General features: G+C 35.9%; 2 protein-coding genes across 2 annotated transcripts in view; one reads left to right on the plus strand and one right to left on the minus strand.

The window, feature by feature from the left end:
- The window catches only part of LOC127834729 (integral membrane protein 2C-like), a 50,372-nt gene extending 36,083 nt beyond the window's left edge, over nt 1-14,289 (plus strand). The window contains exons 5-6 of the mRNA XM_052360759.1: nt 7,678-7,837; nt 12,642-14,289. Of these exons, the coding sequence (XP_052216719.1) occupies nt 7,678-7,837; nt 12,642-12,718 (237 nt within the window). The 3' untranslated portion in view covers nt 12,719-14,289. The remainder of the gene's footprint in view (nt 1-7,677; nt 7,838-12,641) is intronic.
- An 8,592-nt stretch (nt 14,290-22,881) lies between these two features.
- LOC127834732 (uncharacterized) lies at nt 22,882-25,174 on the minus strand. The gene is made up of 5 exons (XM_052360764.1): nt 25,058-25,174; nt 24,819-24,859; nt 24,040-24,173; nt 23,643-23,798; nt 22,882-23,065 (listed from the first exon to the last, which is right to left on the minus strand). The coding sequence occupies exons 2-5, from the start codon at nt 24,857-24,859 to the stop codon at nt 22,956-22,958; spliced, it is 441 nt and encodes a 146-aa protein (XP_052216724.1). The 5' UTR covers nt 25,058-25,174; the 3' UTR covers nt 22,882-22,955.
- Between the last annotated feature and the right edge of the window lie 2,147 nt (nt 25,175-27,321).

Genomic DNA, 27,321 nt, shown 5'->3' on the forward strand with positions numbered 1-27,321 from the left:
AAAAAATGTTGAAAATAACACCCTTTATAAAAATACACAACACGCTTTAAATCAAGAAGAAAAACTATTGTGTGACGGATTACTAAATGAATATGAATGTGGATTAGCACTAAAAGAAATGCAAAATAACAAAAGTCCAGGTTCTGATGGTATCACCATTGAGTTTTATAAAATATTTTGGAATGATATCAAAACACATTTAATTAATTCACTAAACTATTCATATAATAATGAAAACTTAACTACGCTTCAAAAACAAGGTATAATATCACTCATTCCAAAACCTGGAAAAAACTTAGAATCCTTATCGAACTGGCGCCCAATTAGTTTACTAAACAATGATTATAAAATTGCAACTAAAAGTATAGCAAACAGAATTAAAAAAATATTACCATCAATCATTTCAAAATCTCAATCTGGTTTCATAAAAGGACGTTACATTGGTGAAAACGTTCGTCTTATCCAAGAATGCATAAACTATTTCAACAATTCAAATAATCCTGGTCTAATATTCTTTGCAGACTTTGAAAAGGCATTCGATTCGCTTGATCACTCATTTATGTTGTCTTGCTTAGAAAATATGAACTTTGGTGAAAGTCTCATTCAATGGGTCAAACTATTCTATACCGATATTAACAGTATAATCATTAACAATGGCTTCTTTTCAAACAGTTTTAACATCGAACGAGGGGTTCGACAAGGATGTCCACTCTCATCATCGCTATTTATTATTTGCATCGAGTATCTATCACATCACATTCAATCAAATAAACACATAAAAGGCATATCACTAGAACCTCACGAAGAAATCAAACAGTCCCTATTTGCTGACGATGCAACTTATTTTTTAAACGACAATTACGATTCTTTCCATAACCTCATAGAGTCGTTAACCCTTTACGGAATGATATCGGGTCTTAAACTAAACAAAAGTAAATGTACTGTGCTACGAGTAGGTAAATTAAAACAAAGTAATGTCCAATATCAAAAAGAAATGAAATTTAATTGGACATCCAATGAAGCCACAACGTTAGGAATTACTTTCACAAATAATGAAAATGATACAGTTCTTAAAAACATACTTCCTAAATTGCAGAATTTTAAAAACTGCTTAAAATCATGGCATCACCGTAAACTTACACTAATCGGAAAAAACACAGTATTGAAAACGTTTGCACTTCCTAAATTAATTTATGTATTAACAGTTCTCCCAAATCCACCAAATGATGTTATTAACGATATAAAATCAGCAATATTTAATTTCATATGGGACGGTAAGCCTGATAAAATAAAACGAACTCAGTTAATTCAATCCGTAAAAAATGGAGGTATCCAATTAACGAACATTGACTCATTCGTGAAGGCAATCAAATGCAGCTGGGTTAAAAGATACCTAGATAATACCAATACGAGTAAATGGAAATTATTCTACCAGAAAATCCTAAAAAAATATGGTGACTCCTTACTCTTTGAATGTAACATCAGCAATACTACCTTACATGAAATTGCAAACGAAAACATATTTCTGTCTGATGTTCTATCAGCATGGAGTGATGTCACTCATAAACTTGAAACCAAAACCAGCAGTAAAACTATTTTATGGAACAATAAAGACATAACTTCAAACAATAAGACGTTTTTCTATAAAGATTGGTTTGAACGAAGCATTAAATATGTCGACCAATTATATGACTTCAGAATTAAGGATTTTTACTCTTTTGATGATATATGCTACATATACGGAATACCTTCAAATAATTTCCTGAAGTATTACACACTAATCAAAAGCATACCCATACATATTAAATCTGAAATCAATACAAATAATACACCATGTACTCAAACAAAATTCGTAGAAAACATACTTGGAAGAAAAAACAAAACAAATAAAATATTGTACACACTACAAATTAAAAACCCTACAGAAAACTCAAAAATCCAAAATAAATGGCAAGTCCTTTTCGGAGAACATGAACTTAATTGGAAACACATATTTACCATGCCATATAAAGCAACTGTTGAAAGCACACTGAGAAATTTTCAATATAAATACATCCATAGAATTATAGCTACAAATAAATATCTCTTTAAATGCAAATTATCTAATTCAAATCTGTGTGATTTCTGCAGTGAAAACATCGAAACTATAGAACATCTTTTTTGGGAGTGCAAACACATCCAGCCTATTTGGAATCAATTAGCATCTTTTCTTGAACAACAGCAACTAAACGTTAAACTATCTTTCTTAAATGTAAGTTTCGGAATTAACACATTGAAATCAATAGACTGTAATAATATTGTGAATTTTATTCTTATAATGATGAAATATTTTATCTTTATTATGAAGTACAAAAAACAAGTACCAAACTTTAATTGTTTTGTCCATAGTCTTAAACTAAAAATCCAAATTGAGAAAGAAATAGCCCTCAGTAATGACAGATTACAAATCTTTGAACAAAAATGGAATCGGATTAAATTCTCATAATGTTTGTCCACTTATATACAATTCACTCTAATGTGAGTTTATCTTTCTAAAATATATATATTTTTTTTTCAATCTTATAAGATCATTGTGAATGTTCAACAAAACACACAAGTTCAGTATTCTTTCTTCCGACTTTATACAACTCATTATTTTTCATAACTATTCTTCAGTTGTTCATTTCTTTTCTCTTTAAAAAAATATATATATTAGCATATCTTGTATAACATGTCTGAATTTATTGCTTTGTACAATCACTATGTTGTATGATCATATACATGTATACATTGTATGTATTATATTGAATAAAAAAAAAAAAAAAAAAAAAAAAAAAAAAAAAAAAAAAAAAAAGTATGCCTAACAGGTAGTTTGGAGAGTTTTGTTGTTGTCGTTATATTTTGTGAAACTATGAGGATTGCTTATACAAAGTATAAAATACAACTCTCATTGTATGAGCATGGATTGTCGAGTGGTCTAAATGGGAGACTTTACTCCAGGACTCCAGGGGTCAGTGGTTCGAGCCCTGTCGAGGGATACATTTTTATGCCCCCCTTCGAAGAAGAGGGGGTATATTGCTTTGCTCATGTCGGTCTGTCGGTGGGTCTGTCGGTCCGTCCACCAGGTGGTTGTCAGACAATAACTCAAGAACGCTTGGGCCTAGGATCATGAAACTTCATAGGTAAATGGATCATGACTTGCAGATGACCCCTATTGATTTTGAGGTCACTAGGTCAAAGGTCAAGGTCACGGTGACCAGAAATAGTAAAATGGTTTTTGAATGATAATTCAAGAACACATACGCCTAGGATCATGAAACTTCATGGGTAGATTGATCATGACTTGCAGATGACCCCTATTGATTTTTAGGTCACTAGGTCAAAGGTCAAGGTCACGGTGACCCGAAATAGTAAAATAGTTTCCGGATGATAACTCAAGAACGCTTACGCCTAGGATCTAAAACTTCATGGGTAGATTGATCATGACTTGCAGATGACCCATATTGATTTTGAGGTCACTAGGTCAAAGGTCAAGGTCACGGTGACCCGAAATAGTAAAATGGTTTTCGGATGATGACTCAAGAACGCATATGCTTAGGATCATGAAACTTCATAGGTAGATTGATCATGACTTGCAGATGACCCCGATTGATTTTGAGGTCAAAAGGTCAAAGGTCAAGGTCACGGTGACCCGAAATAGTAAAATGATTTTCGGATGATAACTCAAGAACGCTTTTGCCTAGGATCATGACACTTCATAGGTACATTGATTGTGGCCTGCAGATGACCCCTATTGATTTTCAGGTCACTTGGTGAAAGGTCAAGGTCACAGTGACAAAAATCGTATTCACACAATGGCTGCCACTACAACGGACAGCCCATATGGGGGGCATGCATGTTTTAAAAACAGCCCTTGTTTTCTTTTTTTTTTAATGTAAATTAAATTTCAATTTTAAATTTTATTCTTGATTTTTTTAACTGGAGATTTTTAGATCCAATGTTTTAATTTATCAATATAAAGCATTTAATGACGGTATTTTAGAACTTTTTTTTCGTGATATACATGGATAGCAATCTAGTTGACCATCCCTCTAATGTAACTACATGGAATTACATGTGATGGCTTGGTAATGAAGTTAGTTTTAGTCCAGGGTACTGATTTCCTTCCTTAGGCCAGATTTTTTTTTATAAAATGATTTTTTTTTTCTAAAAGTGTCGGGTAGGAGGACAGAAAAAAAAAGATGGATGACCAAATATGCTCTCATTTTTAAAATTTTATGGTATGAAGTTCTTTCTACTAAGCAACCACAGTGATTTTATTTGGACATTCATGGTTTAAAATCGTTTATAAAACTGTTGATTTTGCGATTTTTAAACTTTTTGTAGGAACCAGATCGGAACAAACCGAAGTTTCGCACCCATTTTGTACCCACTGAAAATAACGAAAAAACACATTATATGCACATATTCTTCACTGCAACTGCATTAAGCAACACATAAAATTGTATTCTTTAAAATATGAATGTATTTGTGTGTAAAATATGGAAGGTTTAAAGTTGATAGGCGTAAATGGGTTTCGCAATTCGAGCACCTGTTAAATTAAAATCGTTCCTTTCTTATTGCTTTCATAATGATTTTTAGTCATTTTAATACTATTTATTTAAAAAAATTGTAAAGAAATGATAAAATATTTGGAATCTGCAGTCCTATGTCTTATCATTTTAATTACCACTGAATTGTAGTTCACAACAAATAGACTTATTTTCAACATGGTTAAAAAAATGGTATGCACAAAAAAGGAAATGAGAAGAATTACAGAAATTTATAAAACATAGAGTAGGCTGCACATGTATAATTTTAAAGGTCTTAGGTCCTTAATAAACTTTTTGTTATGTTGCCTGATTTTGTAAATGACTGTCACTAAGAATGTTTTCCAATACTCATGTATGTGGGTAAAACTACAAAAATTGGGTCAAAATTAAAAGAAGATAGGGGACCCATATGTAAAGTGCTAAATAAAAGCCTTTAAGATGTAGAGGAAGAATGTTGGTTTTGACAACTAGATGTCCTGGGTTTAATTCTGCAGTAGGCACATTTTTATATTCAACATTTTTATATTTGAAATATATATTAGTTATGTTTATGAATAATAAATACATTACAATGAAAAAAGTAAGAAAAAGAGTGAACGAATCCTTAATTGCCCTAGTCCCAATAAATCAAATTAAATCTTACATTTTCATACCTTTTTTTGTCCCCTACGGGTTTCACCGGAGGGGACTTATGGTTTGCGCTCTGTCAGTCTGTCTGTCAGTCTGTCCTTCACACTTTTCTGAATCCTGTGTTAACTTAAAAAGTTCTTCATATTTTTTCATGAAACTTGAAACATGGATAGATGGCAGTATGGACACTATGCACATCATTTCATTTTGTTCCTACGTCAAAAATTTTGGTTGCTATGGCAACAAATAGACTAGAAATACTGCTGAAAATGGTGGTTTTCTGGATCCTGTGATAACTTTAAATTAATTTAAATGTTAATATTTTTTCATGAACCTTGCAACATGGATAGATGGCAATATGGAAATAAAGCATGTCATTTCATTTTGTTCATACGTCAACAATTGTGGTTGCTATGGAAACCAAAAAAAAGAAAACAATTCTGATAATGGCGGAATTTCTGACAATGGTGGAGCCGGTAGGGGACCATATTGCTTGACAATAGCCTTGTTTAGTTTGGCTTCTTTTTAGCTCACCTGAGCGATAGCTCGGGGTGAGCTATTGTGATCACTCAGCGTCCGGCGTCCGTCCGTCTGTAAACAATTTGTAAACATCTTCTTCTACTAAACCATTGAGCCAATTTCAACTAAATTTCATGTGGAGCATCCCTAGGTCATGGGACAAAAGAATTGTTAAAAAAAATTTGATCACATAACCAAGATGGCCGCCATGACCATGTATGGTAAAAACCTTAAAAAATCTTCTTGTCAGAAACCGCTCATCAGATTTTCAAAAAAATTCACAGGGATGACCTTTGAAGGCTCCCCTGAAAAAGTTGTTCAAAGAAATTTGATTCGTCAAAAAACATGGCCGCAGGAGCTCGTTGAACTTTGCATGTTATTCGTTTGCCTATTTTGTGAAAACTTTCAAAAATCTTCCACATTTTTTGTCCGATCCTTTCCAAATTTGCACAGTGTCTTTATATCAATGAGGACACGAACCCTACAAAAAATGAGCATTATTGGTCCATGAAGTACAGAATTACCTCCCCTTGAATTGAGAAAATGGTGTTTATGCAAGAAAGTCCAAATTTTTCATCCAATTCTTTCCAAACTTGTAAGGATTTAGCATGGTTCAAACAAGGGAAACAACTACGGTTTATGCATGTTCTTTTTATTACAGATTTGCCTCCCTTTAATTCATTCAAAATCTCATTTTACAGCAGAGATTCCAAATCTGACCTGTAAATGAGCCCCATATTTACTGCCAGTGCTAGGTTACCTTTTCCCATTTGATCATTCTTAAGTATTGGTCTTGTAATGCTGCTACTGCTTCTGCTACTGCTACTGCTACTGCTACTACTACTACTACTACTACTACTACTACTACTACTACTACTACTACTTCTACTACTACTTCTACTACTACTACTACTTTTACTACTACTACCACTACTACTACTACTACTACTGCTACTACTTCTACTACTACTACTACTACTACTACTACTACTACTACTACTACTACTACTACTTCAACTACTACTACTAGTACTACTACTACTAGTACTACCACCACCACCACCCACCACCCACCACCACCCACCACCACCACCACCCACCACCCACCACCACCCACCACCACCAGGTCTACTATTACTACTTCTACTACTGCTGCCACTACTGCTACTACTTTTACCCTACTACTACTACTACTACTACTACTACCACTACTACTACTACTACTACTACTACTACTACTACTACTACTTCTACTACTACTACTACTACTACTACTACCTGTACTTCTACTACTACTACTACTACTTCTACTACTACTACTACTACTACTACTACTACTACTACTACTACTACTACTACTACAACTACTATTACTACTACTACTACTACTACTACTACTACTACTACTACTACTACACCACCACCACCACCACCACCACCACCACCACCACCACCATTCACAGTGACAAAAAACGTATTCACACAATGGCTGCTACTACAACTTATAGCCCATATAGGGGGGCATGCATGTTTTACAAACAGCCCTTGTTTCTATGGGATTTTAACCACAACTGTTCATGTTTATCTCCGACACATATTTTTAGGTCACCTGTCATGAAGTGACATGGTGAGCTTATGTGATCGTGTGATGTCCGGCGTCCGTTGTGCGTGCCTGCGTGTGTCCGTGCGTCCGTCCGTCAACAATTTGTTTGTGTAGACAGTAGAGGTCACAGTTTGCATCCAATCTTGATGAAATTTGGTCAAAATGTTTATCTTGATGGAGCTGCACATTTTGATTGGTGAAAGGTTAAGGTCAAAGGTCAAATATATGGGGGGACATAGTGTTTCACAAACACATCTTGTTTTTCTTTCTCTTAACAGATGCAACAAAAGAACATAAATTGGAATATACCCTTTAAATTTCAATCAGACACCTGTCTTATGTCACAAATTTCAGTCGGGCTACTACACGCCACGTCTCAGCGTGGTGCGCCAGGAGTATCAGGTGGTGCTGCCCAAGATGGCGGACGCCAAGTTTGCTGGGCCCGCCATTGCTGCCGAGTGCATCGGTCTTGACGTCTACAGGCTTGAGAAGCGACAGCCCACACCCATTCTTGGTATATTGGTTGTTATGCACCCCAAAATTTATTTTGGGGGGAGCATATAGTCGCTGCTTCGTCTGTCCGTCCGTGTGTCCGCCCATGCACAATTTTTGTCCGGGCTATTTCTCAGCAACTAATGACCGGAATTCAATGAAAGTTTATGGGAAGCTTCACGACCAAGAGGAGATGTGCATATTATCAGCGGGTTCTGGTCGGATGATTTTTAGCTCGGCTGTTTTCGGAGAAAACCCAAGGTATTGTCATAGCCAGCTCGCCGTCCGACGTCAGCCTTCCGCCGTAGTCGTCGTGCTAAAACCTTTACATTGGCTCTAAAATCAAAGTGCTTCCACCTACAACTTTGAAACTTCATATGTAGATGCACCTTGATGAGTTCTACACGCCACACCCATTTTTGGGTCACTAGGTAAAGGTCAAGGTCACTGTGACCTCTAATATAAAACTTTAACATAGGCTCTTAAATCAAAGTGCTTCCACCTATAACTTTGAAACTTCATATGTAGATGCACCTTGATGAGTTCTACATGCCACACCCATTTTTGGATCACTAGGTCAAAGGTCAAGGTCACTGTGGCCTCTAATATAAAACTTTAACATAAACCTTTACATTCGCTCTCAAATCAAAATGCTTCCACCTACAACTTTTAAACTTCACATGTACATGCACCTTGGTGAGTTCTACACGCCACACCCATTTTTGGGTCACAAGGTCAAAGGTCAAAGTCGCTGTGACCTCTAACATAAAACTTTAACATTGCCTCTACAATAAAAGTGCTTCCACCTACAACTTTTAAACTTCATATGTACATTCACCTTCCTCATTTCTACACGCCACACCCATTTTTAGCTTGGCTGTTTTCGGAAAAACCCGAGGTATTGTCATAGCCAGCTCGTCGTCCGCGGTCCGCCGAAGGTGTTGCTAAAACCTTAACATTGGCTCTAAAATCAAAGTGCTTCCAACTACAACTTTGAAACTTCATAAGTAGATGCACCTTGATGAGTTCTACACGCCACACCCAATTTTGGGTCACCAGGTCAAAGGTCAAGGTCATCGTGACCTCTAAAAAAAAAAAAAATCTGACGCTTTCGCAGCCGAGCGTTGGCACCCGATATGCGGTACTCTTGTTCACAGAGTTATAGCCCTTTGAAATTTTTAGGGATGGGACCCAATATCCGAATATTAGAAAATCGGCCAAATATTCGAATCCAAAATTCATATTCAAATATTCTATTTTTCAAGTTATGGTAGTATAATAAAGCCAACTCTGTGTAGCAAGACCACTCCCAATATTCAATCAATAGTGTCATGACTGGGGTCATTCATGCAGCACTGTTCGCTCCTATAGTTGACATCGCCCTGGAGGGCGGCGACTAGTATGTAATTCATTTTTTTTTCGCTTATGGGAGGAGAAGATATTTTACGGATCAATTTATATATTTTTGTTTTAAGAATATCTTGCATAGTTGTGATTTTTTGTGTAAATTAGTGTAAATAAAAACTGCATTTGTGCCTATTACATTTATTACAACATTTATTGCCACTAATGCAAAGATAATTGTTTTAATTAATAACTGATCCACAACTGATCACAGGGGAAAGATCACAGGGACTGGGCAAATACGCGAAGCTTTCTGGTTTTGTATAAAAACAAATGATGTTTGATATAAAAACAAAACATAATCACAATATATTGCCCTGTCTGTTGGTCTGTTTGCGTCAACTTTAACATTTTGCAATAACTTTTGCTATATTGAAGACAGCAACTTCATATTTGGCATGCATGTGTATCTCATGAAGCTGCACATTTTGAGTGGTGAAAGGTCATTGTCAAGGTCATCCTTCAAGGTCAGAGGTCAAATATATGTGGCCAAAATCGCTCATTTTATGAATACTTTTGCAATATTGAAGATAGCAACTTGATATTTGGCATGCATGTGTATCTCATGGAGCTGCACATTTTGAGTGGTGAAAGGTCAAGGTCATCCTTCAAGGTCAGAGGTCAAATATATGTGGCCCAAATCGCTTATTTTATAAATACTTTTGCAATATTGAAGATAGCAACTTGATATTTGGCATACATGTGCATCTCATGGAACTGCACATTTTGAGTGGTGAAAGGTCAAGGTCATCCTTCAAGGTCAGAGGTCAAATATATGTGGCCCAAATCGCTTATTTTATAAATACTTTTGCAATATTGAAGATAGCAACTTGATATTTGGCATGCATGTGTATCTCATGGAGCTGCACATTTTGAGTGGTGAAAGGTCAAGGTCATCCTTCACAAGGTCAAGGTCATCCTTCAAGGTCAAACATCATATAGGGGGACATTGTGTTTTACAAACACATCTTGTTTTCAGTCAGGTTAATAAATATAATAAAGCTTTATTTTATGGAGACATTTTAAAATCCATTTACTAAAATTGGACATTTATATTAAAATTAATTGATGCAACGTGGTGACAACGTTAATTAAAATTTCTTACATCACTTAAATATCTTATAAAAAATACAGGTGTTTTTATATTAACAAATAAATGCAAACAACACATCTATTATCCATGAATTTGTATCGTTGTCTATCCTAGGCCTATCCCTACCACATATAGAGTGCGAAGCGCGACATGTATTGTTGATTGTAACAATGAGTTGCGATAAAGGAAGCAGCCGCTTATCAAGGAGGAGCTGTGTCCTAGCAACCCGTTTTCCTAGAGTCAAGCACTCCTCTGAGTTAATTTTTAAAGAACCACATACAGAGCGCGAAGCGCGACACATATTACTATCCAGGTGGTATGGGCCCTTAAGCATTATTCGACCATTACGTCCATAGTTATCTTCCTTAGAAGTTGAGAAATTTTGAAATCCTTGTTCAAAGTCAAAAAATTTCTTCCGATTGTTCACAGGTTTTTTTATCAATGAGGACCCAACCCAAACTCTATATGAGCAATATTGGACCATAAGTCCAGAATTATGTTTCTTTGAATTTAAAAATAAAAGTGAAAAACTGCTTGGTAAAGGTGATTATGTCAACATTTTTCATCAGATTCTTTCCAAACTTACAGTGTCTTCATATCAATTAGCATTTTTTCTCATTTAAAATGTGAAACATCGGGACAATAAGGCCAGAATTTTTAACCAGGTTTTCCGAAGGAAAAAAATGGTTATTAGATTGGCGAATGCGGGCGGGCTGGCTGGCTGGCTGGCAGCGGGCGGAACAAGCTTGTCCGGGCCATAACTTTGTCGTTCATTGTGAGATTTTAAAATCATTTGGCACATTTGTTAACCATCATTAGACGGTGTGTCGCGCGAAAGAATCACGTCAATATTTCCAATGTCAAGGTCGCCACGACTAAAAATAGATTTATTTTAAAACAAACTTACAAAGGGGGTTAATTTTGTTTGTTCATTTCAAAAGTTCAGTTTGAGTTGTCTCCCTTTATCAGATTTTTTTTCACAATGAAAACCTGGTTTTGTGACAATTTTGTCCCTTGTTTCTATTAAAGTTGACAAAATAAACAATTTATACTTGTTTAAAAGATTTAACAACTCTTGTCTGAATCTTTCCAAACTTGTTAAGTGTTTTTATATCAGTATTACTCGAACCCTATTGAAAATGATGAATTTCGGAGCAATAAATCTATTATGATCTTTTACTGAATTTCAAAGTATTGTGAAATGCAACTTCTTTATATAATTTACAGTTTTCATTCAATTTGTTTTAAAACTTTTACAGTGTGTTCATATCAATAAGTACTCAACCCCTATCGTAAATGAGCAACGTAAGAATATGTTCAGAATCATCTCCCCTTGAAGTTGAGAAAAATATGAAATTACGCTTACAAGATGAAGCAGATTTTTTAAAACCTACACTGTGCAGTTCTGTTCCATTAATGAAAACTGCCCACAGATACCAGTAAAAAAAAAGGAAACCAGTGTTAATAAAATGAACTATGAAATATTTGGGGGTTACAACACAAAATCATAGATTATGGTTATTTGGGGGTTATAACACAACATCATAAATACTGGTTATTTGGGGGTAAAAACACAAAATCGTAGATAATGGTTATACCAGTATTGTTTTCTATTTTGTTTAAAATAATCGGCCAATATATTAATATTTACAGTAGAAAAAAAATCGTTCCATGTAACTTCATTGAGTGCCTTTTACACTGAAATTCCCGACGCCCTTTGATGCTTTGCATCAATACTTATCTTGTACATATTTGCCATAATACATGTGCATTGTGTAAACAGGCAGTTGATAATTAAAAAAATAATAGTGACTTAAAGATTTACACATACCAGTAATTAAGATAGGTATTATTCAAATCCAACTTGTCTTAGACCTGCAAAGACTCTATTAATATGAGCCTAGGTCTAGAAAAACTGAGCTTAACCCTTTGCATGCTGGGAAATTTGTTGTCTGCTGAAATGTTGTTTGCTAAATTTCTAAAAATAGCATTTTTTCGATTTTTTTCAAAGAATACTATCAGAATAGCAAACAGTTTGGATCCTGATGAGACGCCACGTTCTGTGGCGTCTCATTTGGATCCAAACTGTGCAGTCTGCACCAGCGTGTCAGGGACGAAACTTTCCCCCTTAACTTCATTTATTTAGATACTTCCTTGTAAAGAAAAATTCCAAAAGTGTGTAGTGTTGTCCTTGATTACCGGTAGCCTGTGTGGACTGCACAGGCTGATCTGAGATCTGACACTTTACTCACATGTTTAAGGCCAAGTTTTTCGAGAACAAGTCTCATATGATTCCAGCTTTCTTTGCAATGTTCAATATCACTTACAGAAATCCAGTTCACGTATGTGAAGACCTATGGCTTCAGCAACCTGGAACAGGTCATTAAGGACCAGATCTTCAAGTAGGCGAGGTTTGATTGGTCGACAGGAGATAGGCAGGGTGGTAAGATGTGGTGTAACCTAAGTGGTTTGAGATTGCCCTTGCATAACTTTGTGTATATAGTGACACTGAACAGTCACAATTTTATTATCTAGAGACCTGTGCAACAGTGTATATTTGTATGTGACATTCATGATTGCCATTTAATAAAGTCTTCTTTTTCATATTAAACTTTATTACATATAATTCATGTATTTCATTTGATTTTATTGTTGCTTTTCAACCTTGTTCATGTTTTCATGTGTTAAGATGAACATTTCTGAAGTTTTGAATTTGAAAAAAACAACACACACACTTATTTATGGACATGATAATACAAGCTTTAAAACTTTACACAATTTAAGGATGGCCCCCGATTGTTGAATGTTTTCCAGTACTTTTAATTTGTTATATATGCTGAAATGGAGTCATTTTTATGATCTCTTTGTATATATATACTGGGGAGTACAAACTGAATTAGACTAAGAAAACATATAATCTAATTTTTAATAAATTAAGATATTTTTGTTGTCACATGGTTTATTAATTTTTGATTACATGCTTAAAATATGGAAAATCTATTTTGTTACATATAGCATATATCCTTGGTGATTTTAATATTTTCTGAAACCTCAAACAATTGTGTTTGAACCTTTGCAATAAAATAAACAAATTGGTAAAATTGTCTTTTATGAGAACACAACATATGGGTGTTGTTTTTTTTTTAATATTTTTAAAATGTATTATAGAAATGTGATGTAAATACACTTAAAATTGTTTCAGTTATGTGATGAAAATTTTCATTTACTTTTCACGCATTATTTTTTTCCTTGGTTAATTTAGTTTTGATGCTCTTTTTAGAGAAGTTTTAAGATTGAAATACATGGAAAAACACTTGGGCACTCAGAAACAATGTTGACTTACTTAGAACTGTTCAATAATCTAGAACTATTATACTCTCTTAACCTTTGGCTGTTAAAACGTTATTTTGTTAATTGTTTGTTGCCGTACATGTTTGCATGTTGTTCCGTATTTTATATTCCCTGTATTTGTATTCACATGTTGTAAATCAGTCTGATTATAAAAAAATCATTTTCTTTTTATATTTTCTTTTTTGTATGTTTTAACACGTTTTCTTTGAAATGTTCATTTTGTTACAATTAAGTAGTTTTTGGATTGCCTATGTAAGAACTAAAATTAGATGTACAAGAACACAAAGGTAATGTGCAGAACTTATTTCAAAGCTTTTAATTAATACAGCAACAAAAATGTTTTTGCCTTTAAAAAAAATTGCCACGTTAACAGCACCTTTGATTGCTTTAATACACACATTTTAACCACATAGAATCACATTTCTTAAGTCATTGTATTGTATAGTGTTATACCTGTCCTGTCCTGTTTATAACTTCCTTCTGATCTTAATAATTGTGTAATGCTTTAAGCATTAATTCTACTTTTTGCAAAGTAAGGAGTACTTTGGCCTGTTCATTACATGTTGCTGTAATTTTACTTAAAATGTCCAATATTTTCATTATTTGAATAAACTCTTTATCATACAGCATGTTTTGACTTGAACTTGAAAATAAAAAATGTTCATAGCCCATTTGTCAATAATAAAAAATACTATTTTGTAAATACAAAATCATAAAAAATTCCATTTGCAAGGTTTGATCAAATGGGCAGAAATCAGATTCTAAAAATTATGTGTTTCTTCAAAATCAATACTGCTTGCTACAAATCTTAAATACTTTCATGGGTGATCTCGTTGAATACTATCAACACACTTGCATCAGCTGATCGCATTTGGAATTTGACATTTACATTTACAAATTGTAACATTTGTTTGACACATATTAAGCTAGAAGGTCCAAATTCTTGGTTTACCCAAAATTATGTCTCGTCAAACATCAAAACATCTTGCTTCAAAGCTTTAATACTCACATAGATGATATCTTTTAACACCATCTACCAGCATCACCTGACCTTACATTGACCTTGACTTTGTCCTGCATTTGGACTAAGACTTATTTGGAAGGTCAAAATATTTGGTCAACCCACAATTATGTTTATTGTTGTTTTATAAATATCAAGTCCTCTTGCTACAAAGCTTTGATATCTCCTTGTGTATGTATTTTATTTATTAACACTATCAACACCAACACACTAGTAGAACATGAACTTATTTTGATTGATTTACCTATGGCCCTAGACAAATGGTAGATCGAAGTTTTATTTAATCCAATGGACCGTTCTCTTAGAATCAGTACTTTCTAAAACAATGTAACAATTCAATGATGATCACAAACACGTCACATGACCCCTTTTTGACCTTGACATTGACCTACTTTTAGATCTTGGCTTATTAAAGTATTTCAATAAATCAATACTGACAACTAACCAACGTTTCAAATGAGGTCAATTATTTTAAAAAGTTCAACTGAATAAAAACAGTCTCAGAGGTCTCTCTGTTAATGAATCTGTCTTTAAAGGGGCCTTTTCACAGATTTTGGCATTTTTTTAACTTATTCATTAAATGCTTTATATTGATAAATGTAAACATTGGATCGTAAAAGCTCCAGTAAAAAATCAAGAATAAAATTAAAAAAAGGAAAAGAACATTGCCCGGAGCAGGTTTCGAACCAGTGACCCCTGGAGTCCTGCCAGAGTCCTGAAGTAAAAAACGCTTTAGCCTACTGAGCTATTCCGCCGAGTACACATACTTGACGTATTTTATACCTTATATAAGCAATCTTCGTAGTTTCACAAAATTTAACGACAAAAACAGAACTCTCCAAATTATTCAATCGTTTCGCGTTGCAACGCTTTATAATTTTTAGGTTTTAAAATCGTCAAAAGATGCATATAATGGCTATATTAGACCATGGTAAATGTTCAGTATTACTGTTTCCTCACAAATATCATAACTAGAACGAAAATTTGCGAATCTGAAAGAACTTTTTTCAATTTTGTCAATTTACCAAAGCGTGAAAAGATCCCTTTAACATCGAAATATTTGAGCCTCCATTATCGTATCTGCTTCACATATATTTTGAATGATTTGTGTGGTACTTGTGAGACAATCTTCACAAGGTTTGAGTCACCCTTGAATATATAACCTTCAAGTGGTACTACTGGTAACATGATTTTATTGCGGTGTAATTATGTCCCCCACTATAGTAGTGGGGGACATATTGTTTTTGCCCTGTCTGTTGGTCTGTCTGTTGGTCTGTCTGTTGGTCTGTCTGTTTGCGCCAACTTTAACATTTTGCAATAACTTTTGCTATATTGAAGATAGCAACTTCATATTTGGCATGCATGTGTATCTTATGAAGCTGCACTTTTGAGTGGTGAAAGGTCAAGGTCAAGGTCATCCTTCAAGATCAGAGGTAAAATATATGTGGCCAAAATCGCTCATTTTATGAATACTTTTGCAATATTGAAGATAGCAACTTGACATTTGGCATGCATGTGTATCTCATGGAGCTGCACATTTTGAGTGGTGAAAGGTGAAGGTCAAGGTCATCCTTCAAGGTCAGAGGTCAAATATATGTGGCCAAATCGCTTATTTTATGAATACTTTTGCAATATTGAAGATAGCAACTTGATATTTGGCATGCACATGCATCTCATGAAGCTGCACATTTTGAGTGGTGAAAGGTCAAGGTCATCCTTTAAGGTCAGAGGTCAAATATATGTGGCCCAAATCGCCTATTTTATTAATACTTTTTCAATATTGAATATAGCAACTTGATATTTGGCATGCATGTGTATCTCATGGAGCTGCACATTTTGAGTGGTGAAAGGTCAAGGTCAAGGTCATCCTTCACAAGTTCAAGGTCATCCTTCAAAGTCAAACGTCATATAGGGGGACATTGTGTTTCACAAACGCATCTTGTTTTTCTATGTCCTAATCATATACCTAATGCTTTATGCACATACTATGCTATATGCACAGCTTTAATACTGTTCAAAATTGTAGATCAATGAGAAAATGTTCAGCAGGTATGGGCCTTAAATGCCAGCTCAAAATCAAGGCCGCCCTTGAATATAAGGTGTTTAGCTGTGATTGTCGTGTCTGTTTGTATGACAGCACGATGTCATGTGTTCTCATTCATAGAGCTTGGCCCAAAACTTGTGCATATCTGAACCATGTCCGGTTTCTTAAATATACGAACTTATGATCATACTTGACTTGAAGATACATTGTTTTGTGCCTGTATGTGTATGTCCGTTCTATACGTTTTACCTGTGCCTAAAGTGTCGTCCCAGATTAGCCTGTGCAGTCCGCACAGGCTAATCAGGGACGACACTTTCCGCCTTAATCTGATTTTTGCTAAGAAGAGACTTCATTTAACCGAAAAATGTCATAAAAGCGGAAAGTGTTGTCCCTGATTAGCCTGTGCGGACTGCACAGGCTAATCTGGGATGACACTTTACGCACATGCATTACGATTATCCCAAAAGATGTTCCTCTCATCAAGGCAATGTGGAGATGCTATCACAAAGATCCAAGGTCATGGGTGCGCTTAAGGTCCAAAAGGTTCAAGCCTGGGCTGGTATTCATAAAGGGTTAACTTAAGAAATTTCCTTAAATAATTAAAAATTCAAAAGTCTTTTGCTCTTTAATTTTGGTGTCATTTTTAGCTCACCTGATTGCTCAGGTGAGCTTTTGTGACCGGTCTTTGTCCGTCTTATGTCCGTCCGTCCGTCCGTCCGTTAACATTTGCTTGTAAACACTCTAGAGGCCACATTTCTTGTCCCATCTTCATGAAACTTGGTCAGAAGCTTTGTCCCAATGAAATCTCAGCCGAGTTCGAAACTGGGTGGTGCCGGGTCAAAAACTAGGTCACTAGGTCAAAAAAAAAGAAAAAACTTGTAAACACTGTAGAAGTCACATTTCATGCCCAATCTTCATGTCACTTTGTCAAAATGTTTGTCTTATTGATATCTTGGTTGAGTTCAAAAGTGGTTCCGATCCGTTGAAAAACATGGCCGCCAGTTGGCGGGGCAGTTTTCCTTATTTGGCTATAGAGAAATCTTGTAAACACTCTAGAAGTCACAATTTTTGCCCAATCATCATGAAAGTTGGTCAAAACATTGGTTCAATTGATGTCTCGGACGAGTTTGAAAATGGTCGAGATCAGTGAAAAAACATGGCCGCCAGTGGGCGGGGCATTTTTCTCTATATGTTTATAGTGAAAACATGTGAACACAGTAGAAGTCACATTTTTGGCCCAATTTTTATAAAATTTGCTCCAAACAATTGTTTCCTTGATACAAGAGTTGAGTTCGAAAATGGTTCTGATCAGTTGAATAACATGGCTGCTGGGAGGGGGGCAGTTTTCTCATTATGCCCCCCCCCCTTTGGAAGAAGAGGGGGTATATTGTTTTGCTCATTGGTCTGTCCGTCCACCAGATGGTTTCTGGTGGTAACTCAAGAGCGCTTATGCCAAGGATCATGAAACTTCATAGGTACATTGATCATGACTCGCAGATGACCCCTATTGATTTTCAGGTCACTAGGTCAAAGGTCAAGGTCACGACCCGAAATAGTAAAATGGTTTCCGGATGATAACTCAAGAAGGCTTATGCCTAGGATCATAAAACTTCATAGGTACATTGATCATGACTCGCAGATGACCCCTATTGATTTTAAGGTCACAAGGTCAAAGGTCAAGGTCATGGTGACCCAAAGCAGTAAAATGGTTTCCGGATGATAACTCAAGAACGCTTATGCCTAGGATCATGAAACTTCATAGATACATTGATCATGACTTGCAGATAACCCCCATTGATTTTCAGGTCACTAGGTCAAAGGTCAAGGTCACGATGACCCGAAATAGTAAAATGGTTTCCAGATGATAACTCAAGAACGCTTAGGCCTAGGATCATGAAACTTCATAGGTACAATGATCATGACTCGCAGAAGACCCCGATTGATTTTCAGGTCACTAGGTCAAAGTACAAGGTCACAGTGACCCGAAATAGTAAAATGGTTTCCAGATAATAACTCAAGAAGGCTTATGCCTAGGGTCATGAAACTTCATAGGTACATTGATCATGACTCGAAGATGACCCCTTTTGATTTTCAGGTCACTAGGTCAAAGGTCAAGGTCACGGTGACCTGAAATAGTAAAATGGTTTCTGGATGATAACTTAAGAACGCTTATGCCTAGGATCATGAAACTTCATAGGTACAATGATCATTACTTGCAGATGACCCCTATTGATTTTCAGGTCACTAGGTCAAAGGTCAAGGTCACGGTGACCTGAAATAGTAAAATGGTTTCTGGATGATAACTCAAGAACACTTATGCCTAGGTTCATGAAACTTCATAGGTATATTGATCATGACTCGCAGATGACCCCTATTGATTATCAGGTCAAAGGTCAAGGTCACAGTGCCAAAAAACATTCACACAATGGCTGTCAAGGTCACGGTGACTCAAATTAGAAAAATGATTTCCGGATGATAACTCAAGTATGCTTACGCCTAGGATCATGAAACTTCATAGGTACATTGATCATGACTCGCAGATGAAATCATGATGAAACTTGACCAGGATGCTTGTCTGGACAATATCTAGGTCAAGTTTGACATTTGGTAAAGATTGAATGAACCGACTCCTTTCAGGTGAGCGAACTAGTGCTATCTTGGCCCTCTTGTTCATTTAATTGGTTTATTTAAGTAAATTTTGCATAGAAGAACAGTATTTTGGCATTACAAAACTGAAATCATTAGAATTTCAATAGAAAATTGAATTTTAAAATTTTCCCTTAAATCCAGCTTATGTAAAGATTTGCCTTAGGAGCTTTATGAATACCAGCCCTGGTGAAAAAGCTTGTCTTGAATAAAAAGTTTGTTTTCGCTACTTTCACCGAGTTTAAATTCGCATGATGGAGTATGTAGCTTTAATGTTCAGCAATCTACTTGTCATAAAAAGTTAAACTGGACAAACCTTATCAACAATCGAAGCATGGTTACTAACACTTGTTGTGTTGTTTATTTAATTAATTCGAACCACAAATAAAGAATTAATTATCTGGACATTATCTACAAAGAAAGGTCATGTCATATGAAAAATACTTTATACATACGGAATTAACACTAGTTTTTACAATGATTTGAACTTTATTAAACGGTTGCTTACACACTGATACAAACCTTTTGAGAGGTGTTGAGACGGTATAGAAAGCGCAAATTGCGTCAACGACTTTAAAAGGATGAAAAATGTGACAAAGTTACCGTGTCATCGTCGAAAGTCACCAGAGTATCGTTGAAAAACCATACACCTCATCAGTGGTATCAATATCTCTTAAATGTTTAGTTAACATTCATGTGTAGCCGGGTTGTATTATATTAGGAGAAGGTATGTTAAATTGGAATTATGGTATGTTATCTATTACCGGCACATATTGCACAGTATCGGCAATCTGAAACATATTTTACAAAACATCGATACTTTGCGCAAATCAAGAACACACAACTAACCTTAAGTCAGCTGGTAAGACTTTCCGGAAAATACTGTCGATATTCTAACAGTGCCGGTATTTGAGTCGCGTTCTGAGAAAAATTGGCATAATGCATGTGCGTTAAGTTTCGTCCCAGATTAGCCTGTGCAGTTCGCACAGACTAATAAGGCGCGACACTTAACGCTTTTATGGTAATTTTCGTTTAAAGGAAGTCTCTTCTACACGAAAATCTAGTTAAGGCGGAAAGTGCCGTCCCTGGTTAGCCTGTGCGGACTGCACAGGCTAATCTGGAACGACACAACGCACATGCATTAAACCCAGTTTTCTCAGAACGCGACTTATTTGAATAAACTTTCAGCATACAGTTTGTCTTGACAAGTACAGGACTACTGTATAATGTGCAATATACTTGAAAATGCTCAACCTTATTAAAGTTGCGGTTGTATTCTCCAGAGTGTGCAGTTTACTTAAATTTATTGGGCAACACACACAGAAAACCCCTATATTCTCCATAATATATCATGTATTTAGTTTAAAAATAGTTATTCCCTTTTGAAGCTCAAAATCAAAGTGCTATTGATAAAAACGTATAACATAAACATAATGTTTTATCAAAGAACAACAACGAAAAGCGGACATAAAATACTATCATAATACATGTGTGGGTTTCTATAGTAATTGACCGATTAGACAAGTGTAAAACATGACTAGGATAAGTGAAAGAAACCTTTACTTTTGGACGACAACAGCCATGAGCGTGGATATAAATGCCTGGTTGCAAATGGCATTTAAAGAGCACATTTTACACAAAAGAGTTGAACACGATAAATAAACATGCATGCAGAAACTGGGCATTGTGCAAATCTACATACTAAAACACTAGTCAAACGTCTTGACTCACCACCGACTTAAAGTCCTGTAATTTTTCAAAAACGCAGTTCATATTCTTCCCAAATATATTTGGATTAGAACATGCATACTGAAATTATAATACCAAAAATGTATGAATGACATTATCTTTAAAATAAAGAAATGAAATCCTATACACATTTCAAAACAAAAAGGTCCATTCAATTAAACTGCTAATGTCCTCAAACGGTTGCTTTTGTCGCCATGTGGTGAAAAGTGTGCAGCCAGTCCGGAACTCGAACCCGGGACACCTCGCTTACAGGGCGAGTGCTCTCCCGACTGAAAATATGAACTGCGTTTTTAGCTCACCTGAGCACAACGTGCTCATGGTGAGCTATTGTGATCGCCTTTTGTCCGTCGTGCGTTGTGCGTCGTGCGTCGTCAACATTTACCTTGTTAACACTCTAAAGGTCACATTTATTTTCCAATCTTCATGAAACTTGGTTAGAACATGTGTCTCAATAATATCTTGGACGAGTTCGAAAATGGTTGCGGTTGGTTGAAAAACATGGCTGCCAGGGGGCGGGGCAGTTTTCCTTATATGGCTTTTGTAAAACCTTGTTAACACTCTATAAGTCACATTTTTAGTCCGATCTTCATGAAACTTTGTCAGAACATGTGTCCCAATATTATCTTGGACGAGTTCGAAAATGGTTCCGGTTGGTTGAAAAACATGGCCGCCAGGGGGCGTGGCATTTTCCCTTATATGGCTATAGTAAAACCTTGTTTACACTCTAGAAGTCACATTTTTAGTCAAATCTTCATGAAACTTTGTCAGAACATTAGTGCCAATAATATCTTGGACGAGTTTGAAAATGGTTCCGGTTGGTTGAAAAACATGGCCGCCAGGGGGCGTGGCAGTTTTCCTTATATGGCTATAGTAAAACCTTGTTAACACTCTAGAAGTCACATTTTTAGTCCAATCTTCATGAAACTTGGTCAACACATGTGTCCCAATAATATCTTGGACGTGTTCGAAAATGGTTCCAGTTGAATGAAAAACATGTCCGCCATGGGGCGGGGTAGTTTTCCGTATATGGCTTTACTGTATGGTAAAACCTTGTTAACACTCTAGAAGTCATATTTGTGGTGTAATGCTCATGAAACTTGGTCAGAATATTTGAACTAATAATCTGGGCTAAGTTGAAAAATGGTTAACATCCATTAAAAAACATGGCCGCAAGGGGGCGTGGCATTTTTCCTTAAATGTCTATTTACTACAAAATCTTGTTAACACTCTAGAAGTCACATTTATTATCCAATCTTTATGAAACTTGATCAGAACATTTGTTCTAACAATAGCTCGAGTGAGTTTGAAAATGGTTATGGTTCGTTGAAAAACATGGCCGCCAGGGGGGAGGGAGCAGTTGTCCTTATATGGCTTTAGTGAAAACTTGTTGACACTATATTAGCCACATTTATTGGCAAATCTTCATGAAACATGGTCAGAACATTTGTCCCAATGAAATTTTGCCATAGATTGAAGCTGGGTCATATGAGCTCAAAAACTAGGTCACAAGGTCAAATATAAATAAAAACATGTTTAAAGTCACTTTTTTGGTCCAAAATAATCTTCATGAATCAGCTTGCATTTTTGTCAGAATAGTCTAGTTCCTTTGGCTTTCAGGTGAGCGCCTTAAGGCCTGATGGCCCTCTTGTTTTTTTTAATTCTCAAAAAAACACTCTCAAAGTTCGTTTTCAGTGTTGGCTGGTTAGATAGATATTGGCAAATGTAGAAAAGATAGACAAAACAATCATGAACACGAACTTTTCTTTCACAATTTATTTTCACATACGCATTAGACAGCATCTGACTCAGACGAGAAAACGTGACCAGCCACCTTAGCGTCCCACGGGACCCGAGTTACCATGACCTGCGCCATGACCGAACAGCTTGGTGATCAGGTGCGTGAAGTACTGGTCCCACTCGTGCAGGCTCACGTGGTTGTCACCTGAAGTAGTGACGTATGGAGAGAAGTACTGACGTAGGGAGAGAAGTAGTGACGTAGGGAGAGAAGTAGTGACGTAGGGAAAGAAGTAGTGACGTAGGGAGAGAAGTAGTGACGTAGAGAGACTGTCAGTGCGCTGCGCGAGTTCATATAGCTCCTGAAGTACTTTTCTTCAATTATTTAATTTAAATAAAAAATTTATCATAGTGTTAAATGTTTATGCTAGAAATATGTAAATACGTTCGTTTGTTAGCAGATAGGAAAAACAGACTAAAATATTGATGGCTTATAAATATTTACCTTAGTACAGCTTGCGATTTGGGGCTGTGTAAATCATAGACTTGTGGTAACATAATTGTATGCTTAGATATTTACAAGCGGAATAAGCGTTGTTAATTGGACCGTGACATAATTCTTTGAATCGTGACATAATTTTGCGTTGTGTTTGGGGTAGTTTTCATTTACTACAGTACATTTTAATTACTTGTATACTGACAAAATCAAACGTGGGTATTGTTTGTTGTATTACACCGTTCCAAGATTTTATAAATTTATAAAAAGATGTAAATCACGCTTTTACCGTTATGATCAACCAGGTGAAATTCAGCGCTCATGTCGGAAACCTTCAGACAGCCGTCAGCATCGTGATCGAAGTGGTGGAACATCGTTGTCGCCATCGTCGTCGGCATGGTCAGGTGCGCGTGCTCGTATTCCGTCAGCGACACGCATGAATCGTCTGCATGGGGAAATTCGTGGCAAGATTAACTCATTGTTGAACTACGAGCGCCGAAGATTGTCGGTGATTGCGATGGTTAAGGTGGATGTGATGGTGGTTATGGAAGGGGTGGTGGGGGTGAAGGTAGTGATTTGGTGGTGGTGGCCATTTTGGTGGTGGCGGTGGGGATAATTTAGTGGTGGCGGAGGCGATGGTGGTGGTGGTGATGCCGGTCAGGATGAGGATGAAGACGGACACTCACTGTTTAAGTCATCGTACGTGATGAGGACGTCCCACTCGTTCTCGGTGACGGTGCCATCCTGAGGGCCGTGATCCAGCCGACTGAACCCCGCGTCCACCAACTGCTTGAGCTCTGCACCGTGCGGTAGCTGCTGCCTGCATCGCGCGGGAACCGGAAGTTGGTGAAGAGATCATGGCCCGTAGTTATTAATATATTTTAATAACTATTGTATTTAAGGGACTTTTTCACAGTGTTGGGAAAAAGACCGTTTAAAAAACACACAAATTGTTATAAAGTAATAAAGCCTGTATGAATTATATTTTAAGATGAAAAATAACTCTCATGCAGAAAAGAACATAGGTAAGTTTATTGATAGCCTTCAAAATAGGCCTTTGTTACGTGTGTCGCGCGTAACTATACAATAATTGGTTTTTATAAGGATGAAGATTTACCTCCCTTGAGTAAATACGATAATTATATTAATAATCATGGATGGTAAACGGTTGCTTCACATCAAAATATTGAAAACATTTGCGAATATGCGTCACGCTCTCAGTAAACGTTGCTAAAAGCGCGTAAAGTGTCGTCCTAGGTAAGACTATGCAATCCGCACAGGCTAATTAGGGATGACCCTTTCCGCTTTTTACTTGTTTATTTTTCGCGTGCAGGAAGAATCTTCTTAGCAAAAATCAAGAAAGTTGGAAAGTGTGGTCACTGATTAGCCTGTGCGGTCATGCATTAAGCCCCGTTTTTCCAGGAGCTGATATAATGTTTACAATTAATACACAAACAGAGCTTACCCGGCCGCCATTCCTACTACGCACACGAGGATCAGGAACATCTGCGACAGAAATGGAGGATACATGTACCATGCCATGACATGAAATAAACCTATATGATGACCATAAATTGATGCTTTGTTAAGTAATCGCTAAGAAGTAGTCTTTATTTAATGTATGAATATCATTTCATTAGAAAACACACTTACATTACAAGTTACACATACAATAATTTTGATTCGGTTCTTTACTATCTTTACCTTAGTGGTTTTAGTCCGAAACAAAGTGACAACGTGACGTGCAAACTTCAGGTTGAAGATAACAAATTAAAATCATCATCTCATCATCTCATGACCAATTTTGGACGATGGTCACTTTTCTATGCCAAACACATTCGGCACATCCATAGAACTAGAACATTGCATAACGACAAAGGTCAAACAAATTAAGAACCACGATTTGCACTTTCTTTTAAAGACTTACAGGGGAACACGGTTAAGGCATAGTCCAGGGACCTATACATTTGCATAGGTCCCTGCGTAGGCATAAACAGCGTCAGCATTATAGTAGCTTTCAGTTTTTATTTCAACCGACAAAACAGGTCCTCAAAAGCTTTTTTGATCCGAACCAACATGTCAGCATAATTTTATTTGAAGTATTTTATTCCGCTATAATAGTAGTAATGTCGCGTTTTGATCATCGTGCTTTCGCGTTTTGCCAATAGTAATACCGTGATTTCGCTTTTTATCATCTTGTTATTAAGTTTTCATTATCGTAGTTTCCTGATTGCGCAGTAGCGTCATCTCACTATCGATTCTCGTTCCTATCGGAATACCGCGAGTCTCAGCTTGTTTCCTTAGACAACGAGCGACTGCTCGGAAAAAAACACTTCGGATATACATAATACCAGCAAAACTAGGCAACGCCATTTTACAAGCAGTTTCGACGTTGGTGTACTATGTGATTATGCACTACTCATCTGCGGGAGCAATTTTTCGTAGATATTATACGATTTAAGTTGACATAGAAAATTTAGAAATTATGTACTCTTAGCTTAGCACAAACCGCTGTGATTAATTGATTTCAGTAATTGTATTCATTTATTTACAGTTTTTCACATATTTAAATCAATCATAATGGCCAGTTGTCAGCTGAAAATTTACTCGTTACTAAAAATTGTCGTAATATCTTTGATAAGACACGATCCATTTGTTTGTATGTTCATGACAATTTATCACAAACCCTTTCCTACCTAAAATTGTATTCGTATTTAATTATTGTTTTAAATTTGTTACACATAATAAAAGGACCCATAATACCACAGGTGGTTAGCGTGTGGCTATGATATTATTTAGTGAAAACATCATTTTGAATGATAAATAATCATATTATAACGAAAAATTAACTTTTCTGAAAAAAAATAATTTCACTATCAAATATAATGTTATATATATATTTGATAGTGAAATATTTTTTTTCAGGAAAGTTAATTTTTCGTTTTAATATGATTATTTATCATTCAAAATGATGTTTTCACTAAATAATATCATAGCCACACGCTAACCACCTGTGCATAATACTTGTGTCCCGTGCTTTTCTCATATTTCTCATAAATGTCCCTTTCATATTGGTTATTTTTTACATGGCTCTTTAAAATGTGGCACAAAATGCCGCGTGAAAATATGTTGCATTTGTGTGCTAACTGGAATTTTCTGGATATTATAGAACAAAAATTATATTTTACAGATGCATTCTCCACAAAATGAATTCGCTTAATAGAAAGTCCATAACGGCCACCATATAAGAACGGTTACATGTCATCACGGTCATAGCAAGCGTGAAATCAACTACAACGTATTAGTTCGGGATATATTTATTTAAGATGAAAAATACCTATTTGCGATGTAGCAAAATATACATGCTTGAGTTTGCTGATGCCATAAATGGAGTACGTAGTGAGATGTTTTCATTTGTGTGTGTTTTTGAACTTCTGTGGACGTACTTCCAAAGAATTTAGCCCATATAAAAAGTATCTCTAAATTCTTTGACCGTCTTATAAATAAGACTACTGTGGACGTAATCGATCCATATGTGTTGCCTTAAACATGATAACCTAGATAATTGCGGGCGTGACAAACGATTGAGTTAGAAAATCAGCCATTGCCTGCGTGTACATCGGTTTAAGAAGTTAATAAACCACACACTATAAATGATATATTTGTTCAATACTTAATATATTAAATCAACGTCAAAAACGATCTCTTATCTGTAAGAATTGTGTATTTCGTTTGACCAGTATATGGTTCCTCTTAGTTAAATATCGCCGTTTTCAACAGTATTTCTGTCATATATCGTCTCTTTGTAAACCCATTTATGCCTTGCGTCTAGAAAAAAGGCCTTTGCAAACATTGTAGACAAAGATGATGCGGCGTCTCATCAGGGTCTGCGCTGTTTGCATAAAGGAATTTCTGTAAGAAATATTCTAAATATAGAAATAAATATACTAGACATCTCTAATTTGTTT

Source organism: Dreissena polymorpha, chromosome 6, assembly GCF_020536995.1.
Source record: "Dreissena polymorpha isolate Duluth1 chromosome 6, UMN_Dpol_1.0, whole genome shotgun sequence".
Classification (NCBI taxonomy): domain Eukaryota; kingdom Metazoa; phylum Mollusca; class Bivalvia; order Myida; family Dreissenidae; genus Dreissena; species Dreissena polymorpha.

Coding starts and splice junctions, on each gene's coding strand:
- LOC127834732 (XM_052360764.1), bottom strand. CDS start 24,859: ATGTTCCTGATCCTCGTGTGCGTAGTAGGAATGGCGGCCGG. Junction 24,174..24,818: donor GTAGTAGGAATGGCGGCCGG/GTAAGCTCTGTT, acceptor CGCGCGATGCAG/GCAGCAGCTACCGCACGGTG. Junction 23,799..24,039: donor CACGTACGATGACTTAAACA/GTGAGTGTCCGT, acceptor TTCCCCATGCAG/ACGATTCATGCGTGTCGCTG.